The 17,072-nt window shown below is 35.8% G+C and overlaps 1 protein-coding gene across 1 annotated transcript; it reads right to left on the minus strand.

Annotated features, from left to right (window-relative positions):
• Positions 1–399: 399 nt before the first annotated feature.
• LOC127636221 (integrin alpha-2) lies at positions 400–15,712 on the minus strand. Its single transcript, XM_052116658.1, has 30 exons — positions 15,594–15,712; positions 14,979–15,102; positions 14,436–14,545; positions 12,950–13,041; positions 12,648–12,762; positions 12,411–12,538; positions 12,175–12,323; positions 11,871–12,021; positions 11,454–11,607; positions 11,213–11,286; positions 10,930–11,068; positions 10,048–10,193; positions 9,712–9,855; positions 9,384–9,587; positions 9,083–9,213; positions 8,831–8,994; positions 8,154–8,302; positions 7,928–8,038; positions 6,765–6,847; positions 6,336–6,477; positions 6,080–6,166; positions 5,656–5,732; positions 5,207–5,290; positions 4,783–4,885; positions 4,560–4,664; positions 3,799–3,909; positions 3,408–3,521; positions 3,225–3,314; positions 1,909–2,025; positions 400–1,796 (listed from the first exon to the last, which is right to left on the minus strand). The coding sequence occupies exons 1-30, from the start codon at positions 15,634–15,636 to the stop codon at positions 1,707–1,709; spliced, it is 3,531 nt and encodes a 1,176-aa protein (XP_051972618.1). The 5' UTR covers positions 15,637–15,712; the 3' UTR covers positions 400–1,706.
• Positions 15,713–17,072: the final 1,360 nt, after the last annotated feature.

Here is a 17,072-nt window from a genome sequence, read left to right on the forward strand (position 1 = left end):
ATCATTATTTTTGCAATTCCGTTTGGGGCCACTAGTGGCGCTGAAACGACACAGTATGTTTACATGTGCAGTTATAATTAGGAATGGCATTTTCAAGTAATTTTGTAGTCAAGTACTCTAACCCACAAAAAACAAGTACCAGATTACTTGTAATGTAAAATATAAGTAAAAAAAAAAAACACATATGACACATGCATTATGTGGGGGTGAAATTAGCAATACACATCAATAAAAATGGAAAACAAAAAAGATTTTAAAATAAAAGCATAAATATTTGCACTTACCCATAGCTTAAATAGAAACCAATTCTAATGGCATGAGGGTAAAGCACATATAGAAATTTGGAGTCTGTATAAAGGCTATCACATTTATATCATTTAAGAAAAAAAAGTGGTGAAAGTAGGCTTTTTATTAAATATGCTCTGTTGGTTTTAACACACATATACACATAATGAGCTTATAAGATCTGAGTTCCTCGTATCCTTCCACAGATAAAAGCAGAACCTCATCCACTGGTTTGCATGACTCCAACAAGAACAAATACAAATACAGTAGAATTCAATGAGAATCAAAATACAATTGCATTAAAAGTCAACGCCTTCAGTGTGATTCATGCCATTAAGAAAACACAGTTTCACAATGAATTAGACACCCCTTGTCTTTGGCCATCATACATTATAAATACTAAATAATAATACCAATTGACATTATAAAGGCACGCCCACGCATGAAAGCCAAAACTAGAAATGACACTTAATGCTCAAGCAGCCTAATTTACACTTCGAAAACTCCTGATGTTGCTATAACAATGCAAAAATTCCTGTTTAATAAATCACACAATCACATGCAGAACATCTAGGTTTTTAAATCCATAAGGATCTCTTCCTCAATGGCGATAGCGGCAGTGATGGCAGACGACTGGCAGCAAAATCTTGTGCTCTTCGCTTTCAAATTACACATGTCATTTAAAGCATGATTGCGTCACTCAAGGCCAGATAGAAGGCCTTGACCGGAACATATCCTAAAGGCCACACCCACCAATAACAAATCAATCAATCTGATTGGCTGTTGAATCTGACAATCTGACATTTGTTGCCCATTCATTTGCACTGTTGAGGGATTCTGTGGAAATTGTGAAGGCCTGAGGGGGTGGAGCTCAAACTCACGCACTGCTTTGGACATGCGATTTGTGAAACAGATGTCATACTTTGCTTGTAAGCCTCAAGGAATAAATTCTGACTGGATACACTTTTCATTTCTTTCTATTTGTTTATAGATTAATTAAGAGTGGAAAACAGTTAAAAATACATAGGCAAAAATGTGATTGAGAATGAAAGGATAAAAAATATGTATTTATTTATGTGTCATATTAGGCAAGCACTGGCATTATGCAGGTCTGTTAGTCCAACTACACAAAAATTAGAAAGTCAGACTAAAGCATTAACATGACATTTTATACAGTGAAATTATAATTCTGAAATCCAACCTGTAAAGTGCATGAAAAATGTACAGTAGCTTTAACCAAATCCACCAGTGTTAGGGATTAGAATTTCACCCTCAAAGGGCTCTAGACTGAATATCAGTCATGTCACTGTTCATTTTGAGGCAACCTCAAAGAATTTACCATATCAGCACATCTGTGCAATCAGAAGTACACGTAATTAACAGTAAGCAAGTATACAATAAGAATCTTAAATCTGTCCCATTCATGCTGGATTCTCAACCAGACCCTCTTCCTCTGCCTTGTTCTGTTCATTCCCAGACTGTAGCAACTGCTTTCTCTTGAAGAAGCCAAGCTGTTGGGACATCAGATTAAAAAAAAATTTTTTTTATACATGCCTTTATAAAATATACAGTGCAGCCAGTACAGTTTTAATCATAGTTAATGCTTAAACAAATATTACATACCTTCCATAAAATCACAGTGGCTAGAGCCAAAAGGAGGAGCCCACCAATGACACTTCCAATGATAATACCAATCGGAATGTCCCCACTTGCTCCTTCTTTACTTATTGTAATTTTTATCTACAGCGGAGACAGCAAAGATTAGATAAAGTAAATCAATGACTAGGTTTGAAACATAATGACAAGAAATGTTCCATTACATAAATAAATTCTCTCATAATTTTCTCACCCTCATGCCAACCCAGATGTGTATGATTTTGTCTTCTACTGAACACAAACAAATATTTTTTTTTGAAGAAAATCTCAGTAGGTCCTCATAATGCAAGTGAATGGGTACCAACATTTTTCAAAAAGCACAAAGGCAGCATAAAAGTAATCCATATAACTTCAGTTCTCCTTCCTACCCAGTATGTGTTGATATGCATGAAGAATGCAAATCGCCACAAACACAAGAAGAAAGTGAAAGAGAAAGTAGAGATTTATTTTTAAAAAAGTACTTAAAATGGATCTGTTTCTCACCACACCTATCATATATCTTAAGAAGACATGGATTAAACCACTGGAGGTGTGGGGATTACTGTTAAACTGCCTTTATGTGCTTTTTGGAGAGTCACATTTCTGGTCACCATTCACTTGCTTTGTATGGACCTACAGAGCTGACATATTTTGTTATTTCTTTAGTTTGTTATTACTTTGTGTTCATCAGAAGAAAGTCACACACATCTAGGATGGCATGAGGGTGAGAAAATGTTGAGAGAATTTTCAGTTTTGGGTGAACTATCCCTTTAAAGTTGCACTCAGTAACTTTTTGTTTGTGTCATCTTGGACCTACAGTGATAACTAGTGGTGTGGATGAAGCACTCAAAATCAGTATTTTTCTATAATAAATACCATTGTAGCAATGTACTGTTCACAATCAATCTAAGAGTGAAAGTGTCCAAATAGCAAGATGGTCACTGAGATTGAGTGAGTAGTATTCAGCTGGTCATGTGATTCTTAAATGGCAGCCCCAATGAAGGAGCCCCTGCCCCATGTAGAACAAAACAGCTTTTATAAGGTTACTGATATGAGTCCTTATCTCATGTCAGTGCTCGTGATTTTATACACAATTCATTTCTTTTGGTTTACAACTTTTTTAATCGGGAAAACTGGTACTGAGTGCACCTTTAAGAAAATTCAATGTCAGATCTAGTTTTGCTAGTCATCAAGCATCAAGCCAGCATAAACCAGTCTGGACCAGGAAATTCATGTTGGTCTAAGGTGATGTTTTTAGCAGGGTTGATCATATATGTAGAAAAATAAAAGGCTTGTGACCATACCTGCTGTTGTTTATGTGAGATGACTATGAGATCAGGCTGAGGTGTTTCTATCTCAGCACTTCCAGCCAATAAAACTGTCTGAAAATCAGCCTAGACAGAAAAAAACACAGAGCATCGGCTCAGAACAGATAACAGGGTAGATTGAAATATATATATATATATATAAACTCAAGATATGCTTACAAAGGCAAAGGTGCCATTCCATATCCGGGCAGTTATGTTAACAAAGTAGCTGGTCTTCATCCCCAGGTCTTTGAGAACACAATTCAGGGGTTCACATTTTGCTGCCTTACAATTCTGAAAATGAACCACAGTTATACTGTAGCCTATAGCCTACTGGTGGTGCAAGATGTACCATATATTATGTATAATGACAGATAAACACACAAGCACATGCATACATAGTTACGTAACAATCTAATTGAGGACATACAGTACAGTCCCATAGAGTATTTTTATATAAAGGTAATTATAATTTATAATGACTCTAAACCCAACAGAAATTGTGCAGTTTTTAAATTTAAAACATATAGTGCATAATTCTTAACACACACACACACACACACACACTGACCAGTTCCTTTGTTCCTCTGAAGCTCTCTTTAGTGAAGCTGGCAGTGTAGATTTTCTCACTGATCTTCAATGGATCAATCAGACTGCTGGTGTCACAGTGCACATTTCCAACCTGTTCAGCAGAAATAAGTTTAAACAATGAGGTGGCATCCTCATGCTGCAGTGTGACAAATACAATTATTAAAGTACAAAAATAGTCCATAGAGTTTAAGAGAGAAAGTGTCCGATATCAGGGTGATTACTGGGATTTAGTGTGTAGTATTCAGCTGGTCATGTGATACTAACATGGCCGCCCCCATGAGGGGACTCTCTCCATGTAGAAGACAACATATGACTGGACTCTTCATCTCATGGTCATGATTTTATAAATATTTTTCAAAAGTTGTTTTCATTTCTTTAGGAGTAAAACATTTTTTCTATTTCTTTAAATCAATATGAGGTCCCCAAAAAAGGTCAAAAAAGCTGCATGCATATTAATGACAAAATAATTAGGAAAATGCTGTTTTAATGTTTAAGGCCTATGTCAAAAACTCTTATACTGTATATGCAACATAATTAAATTACATTTATGCACAGTAAAATAATTTTATTAAGGAAGGGTACAATTCAAATTACATAGTACATTGTTCTTTCCTTCCTTTTTTAGTTAAACTAAATAATGTTATTTTATAAAATATAATATATTTTATATATTATATAAAATCACTATGGTAACTGAAAAACAACAGAGCTCAGTCTAGTTTAATACACAATCATACTCACAGTTTTGACTGAAGTCACATATAGTAAAGGATTACCAGCTTTGCTACTGGTGGGCAGTAAAACAGTGAGATGAGCCTGATTGATTGTGAACGTTCCAGTTGAAACCTGCAGGAAGACAAACCTCTAATAGCTATCACGTAGTTCTCGTTACAAGCAAAACTAGGAGGAACTATTTACAATAATTTCATCATAAAATCAGGTTTAGTGTGGGCATTTGTCTCACTCGTAATGTTATGTTGAATTCTGGGCCGATGTCATCGAAATCTGTGACAATATTTTTAACTTGGTCTTCTGCACCAACAATGGTAAAATCCAAGTTCATCTCTCTTGAAAAACAAATATAAAGATTAAGATTCCAAGTCAAAAAAAGCCCACACCCACAAGTCTCAATGATATTATGACCTTTAGATACTGTATGGCTCACACAATTTTAGGTATCACTCTTCCGCAGCACAAACACTGTAGGTCGACACTAAAGTTAAATACTTACTGTAGGGTAAACATTTTGTTCAAATCCTTAGCAAGAACCAATAAGAACTGCATATAATTATTTTTTTTTTTCTTTAATCTGCAATAAGTATACAGTCATTTTTAATACTTAAAGTATTACTGGCAGGCATTTTCATAGTATGAGGTTAACCCCTCACCTGGTGAGGATGATTTCAGAGTCATACTGGACTGGGATGGAGACAGAGACCTTGTTATCTGATGTCACTTCCTCCTCACTGTCACTGGAGAATATTGTTCATGATTATTCACAGACAATGCAAACACACACACACACACACACACACACACACACACACACACACACACACACACACACACACACACACACACTGTAGTGTTTCCATGTTTTATGGGGACTTTCCATAGACATAATGGTTTTTATACTGTACAAACTTTATATTCTATCCTCTAAACCTAACCCTACCCCTAAACCTAACCCTCACAGAAAACATTCTGCATTTTTACATTTTCAAAAAACATAATTTAGTATGATTTATAAGCTGTTTTCCTCATGGGGACCGACAAAATGTCCCCACAAGGTCACACACACACTATTACAAATCTGGGGGGGATGGTGGACTTTTACCTTTGGACTTCAAAATTTACCACCACATTTTTCTGTAGATGTTTCATATTGAAGTCAAAGTTGATCTCAAATGTTACCTGCAGAGAAAGAGTGAAGCAGAATTGAATGAGTTCTATTGTTTTTATATACAGCTATATAAATTCTCAACTATATATAAAAAAAATCTACAGACTAGCCTAAACCCCAACCCTAAAATAAAATCTTTTGCCAGTTTAGAACAAAATAATTGAACAATTATTTTATTTATTTATGAATTATTTTTCCAAGTGAGGACACCCGAAATTCCCTGATGGAATTTGTATGTATTTATTTATTTATTTTTAGCTAATATCTTGGGTCATACTGTATAAAGTATATTCCCAAAGTATAGCTACGGTATGTAATAGTGGAAAAACACATATACCTGTAGGCACACATGTCTTACCGTTTGGCTAGGTGTCAGGGTTGGATATCCTACTTGGCAGTCGAGCGAGTTTGCCTTTGAAGTGCATTTTACCTCTGTGTTATCTCTCTGCAAACACAAGCATGGGCGCTCACAAATACAATTTCTTGCACTCACACCAGAACTGATTTATGTCCGAATATAAAACGATAAAATAAATGGCAGGCATTATTCTGAGATTCTAAAATTGGCAAGTATATTTGTGAAACCTATGCACTAAGATTGAAGAGGTACACACAGGTGGTGTAATAGAAGCGTAGAACAGGTTACTGGAGAAGTCAGCAGACACTCTTGTATTATATGCATTCTCCTTCTTGTTCATTACAGTCACAATGAAAGTGAGTCTTCTTCTGTCCTGGCTTACTAGCAGTGAAGATGAGCTGCAAAACATAAAACAATCTATATAAACGTAAAGGAGAGATGTACAAGTCTGTACATGCAGATTTCAGCTTGGTATAAATTTCAGGCTTCTGGTTCTTTAATAACATATTGTGTTCCACAAAAAGATTTCATCACCTACTTAACTTCATGCCATTTGAACCCCTTGGTTTAAATGGCAGGAAGGTAAGTAGGTGATGAACTAATTACATTTTTTTGTGTTAACTTTTTCTATAAGCTGTGTTTCAGAAACTGGCCCTTTAAATGATGTTATGGAGCATAAAGTCACCTTGGTATATCAATAGCCTTCACAGTCAGCTTCAAGTCACTCATGCATATGTCATCAGAGCCACAGTCCTTCAAAAAAGGAACCTGAGTAAAGAGAACAAAAAATTCAATTTTTTCTTTTTATTTAAAAAACCAATGATTCATGTTGGACTTAAAGCTAACGTGTGTAATTTCTGCGCCACTAGCACCATGAAAGGAGTTGCAAAAATAACCGTTTGGTTTTAAACCTCTTGCTGAATATAGCCCCTGTTGGTCAAACAAATAGATAGTCCCACCCCCAACTCACGGCATTGGTTGAGTCAATGTTATTGTGTCGGCAGTACGAGTTGTCAAAACAAACACAGTTATTTGTATATCACCACAGAAACTGAGTGTTTACAATTTTTGAGAAAATCAACCTACATATGTATAAAATCATGAGCACTCACATTAGACGAAAACTCATTCATTTCAGTGACCTTATAAACCAGGAGTGGGGAACCTTTTTCCTACTAAGGGCCATTCGATTATTTACTAAATTATTTGCAGTCTATTCAATTGCTTGTAATTCCTGATTGTGGGTTGAAATTAATGTATTCATTCTGTTACGCGCTTACGTACCAAGAAAAAAAAAGAAAAAATGTCTTTCTATTATACAATATTTTGTATTGTAATAAATTGTTATCATTATTATAATTTTTGTTTTACAGTTAATGGAATCAAGGCAATTTTTTGCTGTTCATTATTTCTCAAATTACCTCATGGGCTGGGTAAAAATGTCTTGTGGACCTTATATGGCTTTGAGGCCTGACGTTCCCCACCCCTGCTATAAAAGCTGTTTTATTTCACATGGAGAGGGTCCCCTCATAGGGGGCCATGTTATGATCATATAACCAGCCAAATACTACTCGCTTAATCTCAGTAACCACCTTGTTATTTGACACTTTCACTCAGGTATTAAATTAATCATGCCTGACTGTGAATAATGATTTTCTAAAATGGCATCTTTAACTGAAATCTATTACGCTAGAATGATGCTGTATCCATGCCCCTAGGTGTCAGTGTAAGTCCAAGACAACATTAACAAAAAATTATTGAGTGCTTATTATTAAGCTTGGATAAGAGAAAGTATTTTAACACCAGAAAAAGTTACACACTTCAGCTTTAAATTTGAGAGAATCTTACAAAAAATGTCCAAGATCTGGGCTGGAATACATCAAGAGCGAGGCCGGCTTCCAGATTTTGTGTACTGATGTCTACTCGCAAAGCAACTGGACTCAGAAAATCTGGAGTTTCCTTTTGATAAATGAATACAACAAGTTGAGATAATAATTTTTAATAAGAAAAAGCTACAAATAGCGTATTGATATTCTAAACAATATGAAACTTGCAAAAAGTGGTCAAAACTAACCTGCACATAGACATTATGATCTATACACTTTTCCTTCTTATAGACACTGATAGTTTTCTGGATAAGATGCTCTGAGTTATCAAACTGGACCCTGGAGTTGTCTCGAGGTGACTGCAGGTCAGCATCCAGGGTCAAATTGTACTTGATATCTGTTTAGAAGAACAGTACTCACTTTCAGAACTGCTCACTTTCAGGAAATATTTATAATGACCAGCTTAGCACAGCATGAATTCTCATGCTGGTCCAGGCTGGTTTATGTTGGTTTAGTGCTGGTCTAATGGACCAACATAATCATGCTGTTCACGTTTGATGAGAAATCTTTAAATTCATATTGAAATCTCAGACATTTGAATGCAAACTGTGGGTGGGATCTTAGGCAAATCTGAGCACAGTTTGAGACATTGAGATCTACTCGAAAACTCTAGATGAGTCACATGTGAGATAACTGGGGTCTATTTTTCAGGAGAAACATCTGAGAAGAACGAGACTTAAGCAAAAACCTCCATTTGATCTCCATTTAATTATTTATTGTCTACACCAAGAAATGGTATCTTCTCTAAAAATTTTAACAAATTATTAAACTTTTATCTTAATAAATAATTAAAAAAAATCCATCAGCTTTGAGTAAAAGATCTGGTAAAGTTATCATTAAGTGAAGATACTTAAGTTAGTCTTACCTACTGGTCCCACTAATGTTTTGGGTCTGAACGATGACCTGAAACAGACTTTAGCAGTGAAACAGGACACCATCCTTCCACCGAACTGACAGGGTTTACTCAGAATACTGATCTTCTCAGGGTTAAAGGTGGCCGTTGTTGTGATAGCTGCAATTCCCTTTGACCTGAGATCGGAAATACAATTACAATCAACATTACAATTTAAGTGACTGATTTACTGGATCTTTAACAACTACACTTCGAGAACCTCACCAGAGTTGCACTACCTTCCCAAACCCTCCGACTGAAACATCAGGGATTGAGTCACCGTTCATATCTCCACTGCTATCTAAAGAACGCCCAAAGAACCTGAGAGCCGGGTCCAGTTTGGATCCAAGTATTTTCTAGAAGAACATTAAGACATCAGAATTTTAAGACACACTGGAAGAACATTATTTGTTCCACAAGGTAGACCAGCACCAAACCAGCATACTGTAGAAATTCATACAGGTCTAAAATGGTCTTTTCAGCAGGGATATTAATGATGAATGTCTGCATCAGTGGTGCATTCTACCTGTGAGATCTGCTTTCGGATGTTTTTTCTGTCTCCATAGTAGATATAAATGGCACCTTGGCCATTGCCTTCCAATGGAGCTCCAACCACCGCATCAATGAAGCTGTCCAGATTCAAATCTGAAATGGCAGTGATGGCCGTTCCAAAACGAGCATTCTCCAAAGGTGAGGAACCCTCTAAGGTGCCCTGGTTGCTTAAGATGCCCTAAGAACAACATGTGGAAAAATCCAAGACACTTGTTAACTTTTCAGTTCATATAAAATGCTCTTTATGTGGATTTTTGCTAAGCTTTAGATATGTCTGTGTATGGACAGTAAATCTATATCACCTTGGTAATGGAGAAGAGGTAGACTCTCCCAGTTTCAAACTTCTCTTCACTCATGAACATTGGGGCTCCAACCAGCAGCAGATCAGTCACGCCATCAGAATCAACATCAACAGGACAGAGAACACTGCCAAAATAAGATCCGATCTACAAACCACAGACATTTCAATTAGACCTACATTTGCCGGCCCTAAACTACACATAAAAACAAAACAAACAGTCATTGGTCACTTTAAATTAAAAGTGGTTCTTGGCCAGAAGAAGCTGCAAAGTGGACCAGACTTTGCTGTATGCTGTTAGTCAAAAGTATGGTTATGTAAGACTATAGAAACAGTGTACCTGCTCTCCTCGCTGTGAATCTACAATGACAGGTTGTCTCTGGTTGTTGATTAGGTACACTATAACCTGTCCTCTATGAATGGAGCGAGGAGCACCAGCCACATAATACTCAGATGATCCATCAGTCAAAGTTGTGACCGAGTATCCTGCATATACAACAGGGTAAACAAATAAAACTGAGATAACAACAAACCATCAAAAACTACTATATCAGGAGTTTTGGAGAAATATGTACAGTACTGTAGGTGTGAATGTTAAGATACATGACCACTTTACTGTAATTGTGCTACTTACAATATGTATATATTTTGTTAATGAAACAATGTACTTTAAAACTTCAATTCATTACTTGACTTGAATACTTGTAGACAATTAAAGTAATTTGTTGGTGTTGGCGGTACAATTTTGTTCAAGGCAAACTCTCCGCCCATTCATACAGCCATACATGGAGAGTATAGCAAATAAGAAAAAACCCCTAAGGGCATCAGAACATTACAGCAACATTATAATAACATTGTTCCATATTTTTTAACATTCTGACAGTGCAGCATGGTACAATCCTTCATTGCATAATAGATTAAATAAACAATTAAAAGAACTTAAAATATTGTATATCAAGTTAATGAATCAAGTACAAGGTGCAATGACACATTTAAAGGAATATTCCGGGTTCAACACAAGTTAAGCCCAATCGACAGCATTTGTGGCATAATATTGATTACCAAAAACACTATTTCAACTCGTCCCTCCTTATCTATATATATATCATCATAATCTGCTGAGTGTCAGCTGATTGCAAGCTTGACTCACGTGACCTGCCTGAACTGACGCTACGCTTGATATTATCCTCTTAAAACAAACAGATGTGTACCGCTGGCTCACCAAGTAATGAACTGTGGTTTCTGTCTTCCAGAATTTTCTCAAAAGCATTTTTTGGGAAAATGTGGGATTCCTGAGCAATTCGATGGACGATGGTCCCACTCCATCCATATGCCCCAACCGCACCGAGCATGATCATGTCCTGTGGAATAATATGACATCCTGTCAAACCTTTTGAAATGCATCTTTAATTTCTTGTCAATGATTGTGGCACATTATAAGGATTTTGGACTGTTCGATCAAATACATGATTCCTGGATAGATACTGTAGATCTCTTATTGGCACCTCATTATTGGTTTGATGTGCACTGAATCCAACTTGGGACATCTCCAGTTGAAATTCTTGTCCTTGGCTGGTGCCTAAAATCAAATAAGAAAGAAAAGTCATACATGGAGAGTACAGCAAATAAGAAAAAACATTTCCTTAATATAATTTAAGTAGTAATTTAGGTTAGCAATCTGATGTTGACATTTTCTTATTGGATGAAAAACTGTTAGTCCCTATTCTGAGAAGATGAATGGTTTACCTTCAATGTTAAAAATTCTGTCACCAAGAGTTCCCGCAATATTAATTAGAGCTTCCTCTGAGGACACATTGAACATGTAGTTCTCTGTCGGAGTGCTAGCGATCAATTCAATCTCCTTGATGAATATTTCAATGTTGGCAGTTTGCTTGAGAATCTGTTTGAAATCATAGATGGAAATATTACAAACTATTCAAACCAGTGTTTGCAAAATTAGTCACACTTTATCACAATATGCCAATAAATTACTGGAATAATTTTTGTTGCCAAAATTATGCCTTTTGAAACAATGGTGACGTACATTTATATCAATATAAATCCTTAGAATGGCCAATTTTCTGTCTGAGTAATAACCAATCCTTTACTTATATGGTTTCTTTTGAACAGATTTTTATATGTGCTTTTTTCACATTCACTTACAGCAATGCCAAAGCGAATAATGCCATCTTTGTTACACCTCTCAATGACCTCTTGACCCATATACCCATCAAAAGACTCTCCATCAGTTACTACTACCATCACCTTAGTGGCACCTGGACGGCCACCATTTTTTGGTAGGAAAGCCTCTTTTCTGAAACAATAATATTTGCTACAATTAAGTTAAATTAGCCACACACAAACAAGTTTGGAGGACATCTAATTATTGTAAAGTTCAATGCAAAGGCCTTACTCCTGAGTGACACAATGTATGGCAATAATTTAAAGTTTGAAGGGAAAAGTGTACCTGACATTGTCAATTGCTTTAAAAGTGTGGGTTTCGTCTCCAGTTTTTTGAGGAATGGCAGAAGCCATGGAAATAACTTTTTCTTTGTTTTGGTCAGAACTAAAATTATTATGAAAGGACAAATTGTTTGAATACTGCACAATACTGACCTGAAACAAACAAACAGAAACAAATTAAATCAGATGTTCAAATGAATACTCCCAAAGAAATATACGGATCAGGATCAGACTACTTACTCGAGTTTGATCACGTCCGATATCAAGATTCTCCAGAAGTTTTATGAGAAAGTTTATGACATCAGGCCAAGGGTATATACTGTTTGATCCATCCAAAACAATGGCAACATCCATTGGCCCACCGCATGCTGAATGAGAAATGATTAAGAAGGATTAACTTACTGTAAGAACATGTGTGCATTGTGTAATTTTCTCATGAAATGAAACATGAGAGAATACACATAACTGTGTTCCTACTTTGAAGGGCAGGGGAGAAGGCTGACATGAGAGAAAACTGCGTTGTCACTTCAGCACAGACACCCGGATAAAAGTACTGACTGCCACAGCTCTGAGCCCATAGAGGACCACATGTCTGAAACACACACATATTTATTCTACTAATATTTTTTTAAACATTTCTACAGTTGAATCTATGTCAAAGTTTTTTGGGGTGTCAGACAACAGATTCATATTCAGAATCTTAAGATTTTGGTGACTGTGCCCTCCTGTGTTGTTTGGAAAAACAATTGAATGCATGCACTGATTTATTTTAAGCTCACCATAAATCTGTTACTTTTAGTTAGTGGAGTGAGAGTCAGACCCAGACTCATGTTGATGTTGATGCTCTGCACACCGTCTATGCTGACAGACTCTGTGAAGAAACAAATATGGTTTCATGTAGATAGTTAAGTAAGCAAAAATCCTATTATTTTGAAACATTGAAGACTCCCTTAAAGTACAGTGGCATATAGTGGTGGTATCTGATGGTAGCACCACTTTGATGCATACAATACTGAACCAGATAGGTAAAATGTATTGAAGACAAACTTTGAAGTTGGCTTGACAAAGCCTATATATTACAGTCAGACAGACTGTCACATAGATAGATAGATAGATGGATGGATAGATAGATAGATAGATAGATAGATAGATAGATAGATAGATAGATAGATAGATAGATAGATAGATAGATAGATAGATAGATAGAACAACTTTAAGCAGATTAAAATTCTTTTGTGGGTTTGTTTACATTAGAATTTTTGACAGAGTTTGAATTAACAAGCATTTCGTTCATTTGATCGTCTACATTGCCAAAAAAAAACGTTTGTCAACTCAAAAGTAGCCTGATCTCATGAACATTATGTGACCATGGCATCTTTTACATTTTTTGTAAAATGAAATTCCTTTCCTTATAAATAATACATTTCACAGTAGTTTCCCAGTGAAATGTCCAGCGTGGGGCGCCAAAAGCGAGTGCAATGGTGTTGTTATCAGACAAGGTTTGTTGATAAAGTTGAATATTAGATGGAGCGTTTAAATTAGTGAAACGTACCTTCCAAACCTCAACCTAATCAACAGTGATCAAAAATCCAATGAGAGGTATAGACAAAACAGACATCTTTACACTTAACCAATGCCTAAACCTAACTGATGGTGTCCAAAAACAAAAGTTAAGTGAAATGAAAAGCACATATTCTGAAGCAACCATGTAATTTTGTATCGCTTCATCTAATTCGGCAGTTTGTGTGCTTAGCTGGTGTTGAACTGCAGACTCCTGAATCCAAAGACCAAAACTGAGGTAAGCTACTGCGGAAGTTAATCACATTGGAATAAGTGTGTATATGTAGGTGAGTCTGTAATACAAGCGTTAAAATGTATTGTTTTTCAAATGATGTGGGAGTAATAGAGAGAAAAAAAAGTGTTTACAAAGTGTTTATGGTTGGTCTTTAATCAACCATTGGAGTCATGATTTGTGTGAAAGTGAATAAAATAGTTGTTGTAGTGCCTAATATCACCAGGAAACTGTACCGAAACTGAATATTTAACGCAAAATTCAGTTTGCTAAAATTTTGTTATAGTAACGTTCATTCTATGAGACTAGGTTGTAAAAAAGTTATGTGTATGTAGCTTGAAAACTCTTACTTACAAAACAAATTACTTACAATAAAAACCATAGTATATTGTATGTGTCCAAATAAACATGATATTATCTCGATAACATGGTACTTTTGTGAGTGCCTCATTATGAAATAAAGAAAAATTTACTTTCAAGATGTAGTTTCTCACAACTAGTTCTAGAATCACCAATCCCACACTTGTACACATCTCCTTTTCTATTTTGTGGGTGTCCGCTCCATGGAGAACCAACCAGCAGCCTAAAGAGCAATAACAGAATTTGTCTGAAGGATCAAAGAATAATGAAAGGTAATGCAAACAACTTTTTCATGCTAAAATAATGCCAGTGTTTGAGCTGACTAAGCCGACTACAGCACAAGATTCTCTTGCTGTACTAAAAATATAGTTATTTATGGACAAATTAAGATGGTTAACACAGGAATTAGTCAACATCCTATTTCATATCCTCTACCGCAGTCTGTGCATGTGCATATTTTGAGCATTAAACTTTTACTACAAGGAAATACAGTACTTCTTTGAATATGTGCACTTTTTCCACTTTCTAATTATTATTAATTTGATACATTTTATTGTATACATCATTGTATATTATCATTTTGTATAGTCTATCATTGTATACAATCTAAGAGTGAAAACAGTGGCCTAAATAACATGTATTAAAACATATTTTACCATTTTCCTTGATCGTTGCTTAATTGTTGTACAGTGTAACCGAACTCCTCGAGCTCAGGACCTGAGAAGATTTTAGCACCTGCTATCCCCACATTAAACCCCTGAGTTTGAGCAATGTAGAAACCTATGGAGAAAACATTTATCAGGTTTTATTCATTGTAAACTTTGTAATGGTTCAGACTTTCAAATTTCATATTTTTGTTTGTCAAAGGTTAAAAACTTAGTTGGAGAAGCACTGGTAAAACCTCTGTCTTTATCCTTTAAAAAATAGTGACAAGCGTTCAAGTGAGAACCCAACCCTTTATAGAGTTTGCCCTAAAAACACCCTCAAACTGACCTCATGATAAGGTAGTAGGGGTCTAACACCACACAGATTTATGAACACGTTTATAGTTAATTTACAAGATTGATGAGCAGATGTGCAACTAGCCTAGAGTCATTGTCATAAATTCTTCATTTGTTGCAGTTTGAGAATGTAAGACAAATCTGTGCACTCCAGATAACCCACACATAAAACTATTCTCTTTTTATGACTTCATGAAGATTACTATCAATAATTACTGTATACATACTGTATATATTTAAAAACTTTGATAAAACAACAAGAGTACTCACTCTGCAATAAAAGTAGTATCCCAACTTTTTCCATTTTGTCCATGCTGGGAGAGATTCTTAACAGAGAAGAGCAGATACTGTTGTCTGCAGTCTCACAGTCATAATGAAACAACCTGAGTTTCCCCATGTCTCAGAGTAACTATTATTATGACAGGATGTGATGTCATGCCAGTGCTTTGGCCAGACTTGTATCTGCCTTTGATGTTGACATTACAAAATGTAAACAACTGACAATAAAAGGAAACTCTCCTTGGAGCTTATATGTTTGTATGTTATCACGATTAATATGGTAATCTGGACAAAATTGTGTAGTGTAAAAAATTCTTAAATAGCACAATTTAGGAATAATCTTTCTCATAAGGACAAAAGAGAGGAGTAATAATTCAAATCGAAAGGGTAAGAAAAGACACTTAGATGTGCACACTTCTGATTTTATAACAGACAAATAAGACAAACATAGTGGAGTTATAAAGATATATAATGGAGAAGCTTTATTTTACACAAATAATGCAAATAAAGGATAATTGTGATAACAGAATTCTGGCTTAAATGTTATGACACAGTTTACACAGGTGTGTCTAGTCCTACCAGTATATGGCTAGGGTCTGTAATTTCATGCACTCCTATTGGCCGAACCATGAGCCTGGGCATGGACATGTGGTTAGAGGGGTGGATTTAAAAATTTAAAATGAGGAAAGATTGCTCTTTCACACTGTTAGTCATAGACATGAGTATGTCCATTGTTGACCATGACACACACACTTACAAACCAATAAAGCCAGTCTAGAGTGATTTTATCTCCCAGACCGATATGTAATTGAGAAGTTTATCTCACTGACATAGTTTCAAAGCAAACAGGAAATACTTAAGGAATACTCCAAAACACTACTCCGTTTGTACATAATTCTGAAATTCAACTACAAGGTTCCACACTTTACAGGGAATTATTATGACATGCATGTAATTAGGAAAAGTTCACCAGCATAAGAGAAATTCTTTAATTATTAACTTGACTCATATTGACGTTTTTACTGTAGAACACGCTGATGACATTAAACCTAATTTCCTCATAACCATATCTGATATAGGCTGTGTAGACATGAGTTTATTTGACAGTGAATAACAACTTTAATTTTGTTCTGTTATATTATACAATTATACAAAACATCTAGGTTTACTGTTGTAACCTCAGTTCCCTGATGGAGGGATCGAGACGTTGTGTCGAATGAAGTGACTCTAGGGGACTTTCTTGAAGGCCTTGGTTACCTCTGAACTTGAGAAAAGGCCAATGAGAATTTGGCAGACAGAATTTGCATGTTCCTCCCCCGTACATACGGGTATAAAAGGAGGGAATCGTGCATCTGTTCATTCAGGTTTTGCACTGAGGAGCCAAGAATAAGGTTTGGCCATTACAGTGGCTTGGTTCAGTGTCGTGGCCGGGGGGACACAAAGTCTCGTTCTCTCCATCAGGGAACGGAG

This window comes from Xyrauchen texanus, chromosome 43, assembly GCF_025860055.1.
Source record: "Xyrauchen texanus isolate HMW12.3.18 chromosome 43, RBS_HiC_50CHRs, whole genome shotgun sequence".
In the NCBI taxonomy this organism is placed as follows: Eukaryota; Metazoa; Chordata; class Actinopteri; order Cypriniformes; family Catostomidae; genus Xyrauchen; species Xyrauchen texanus.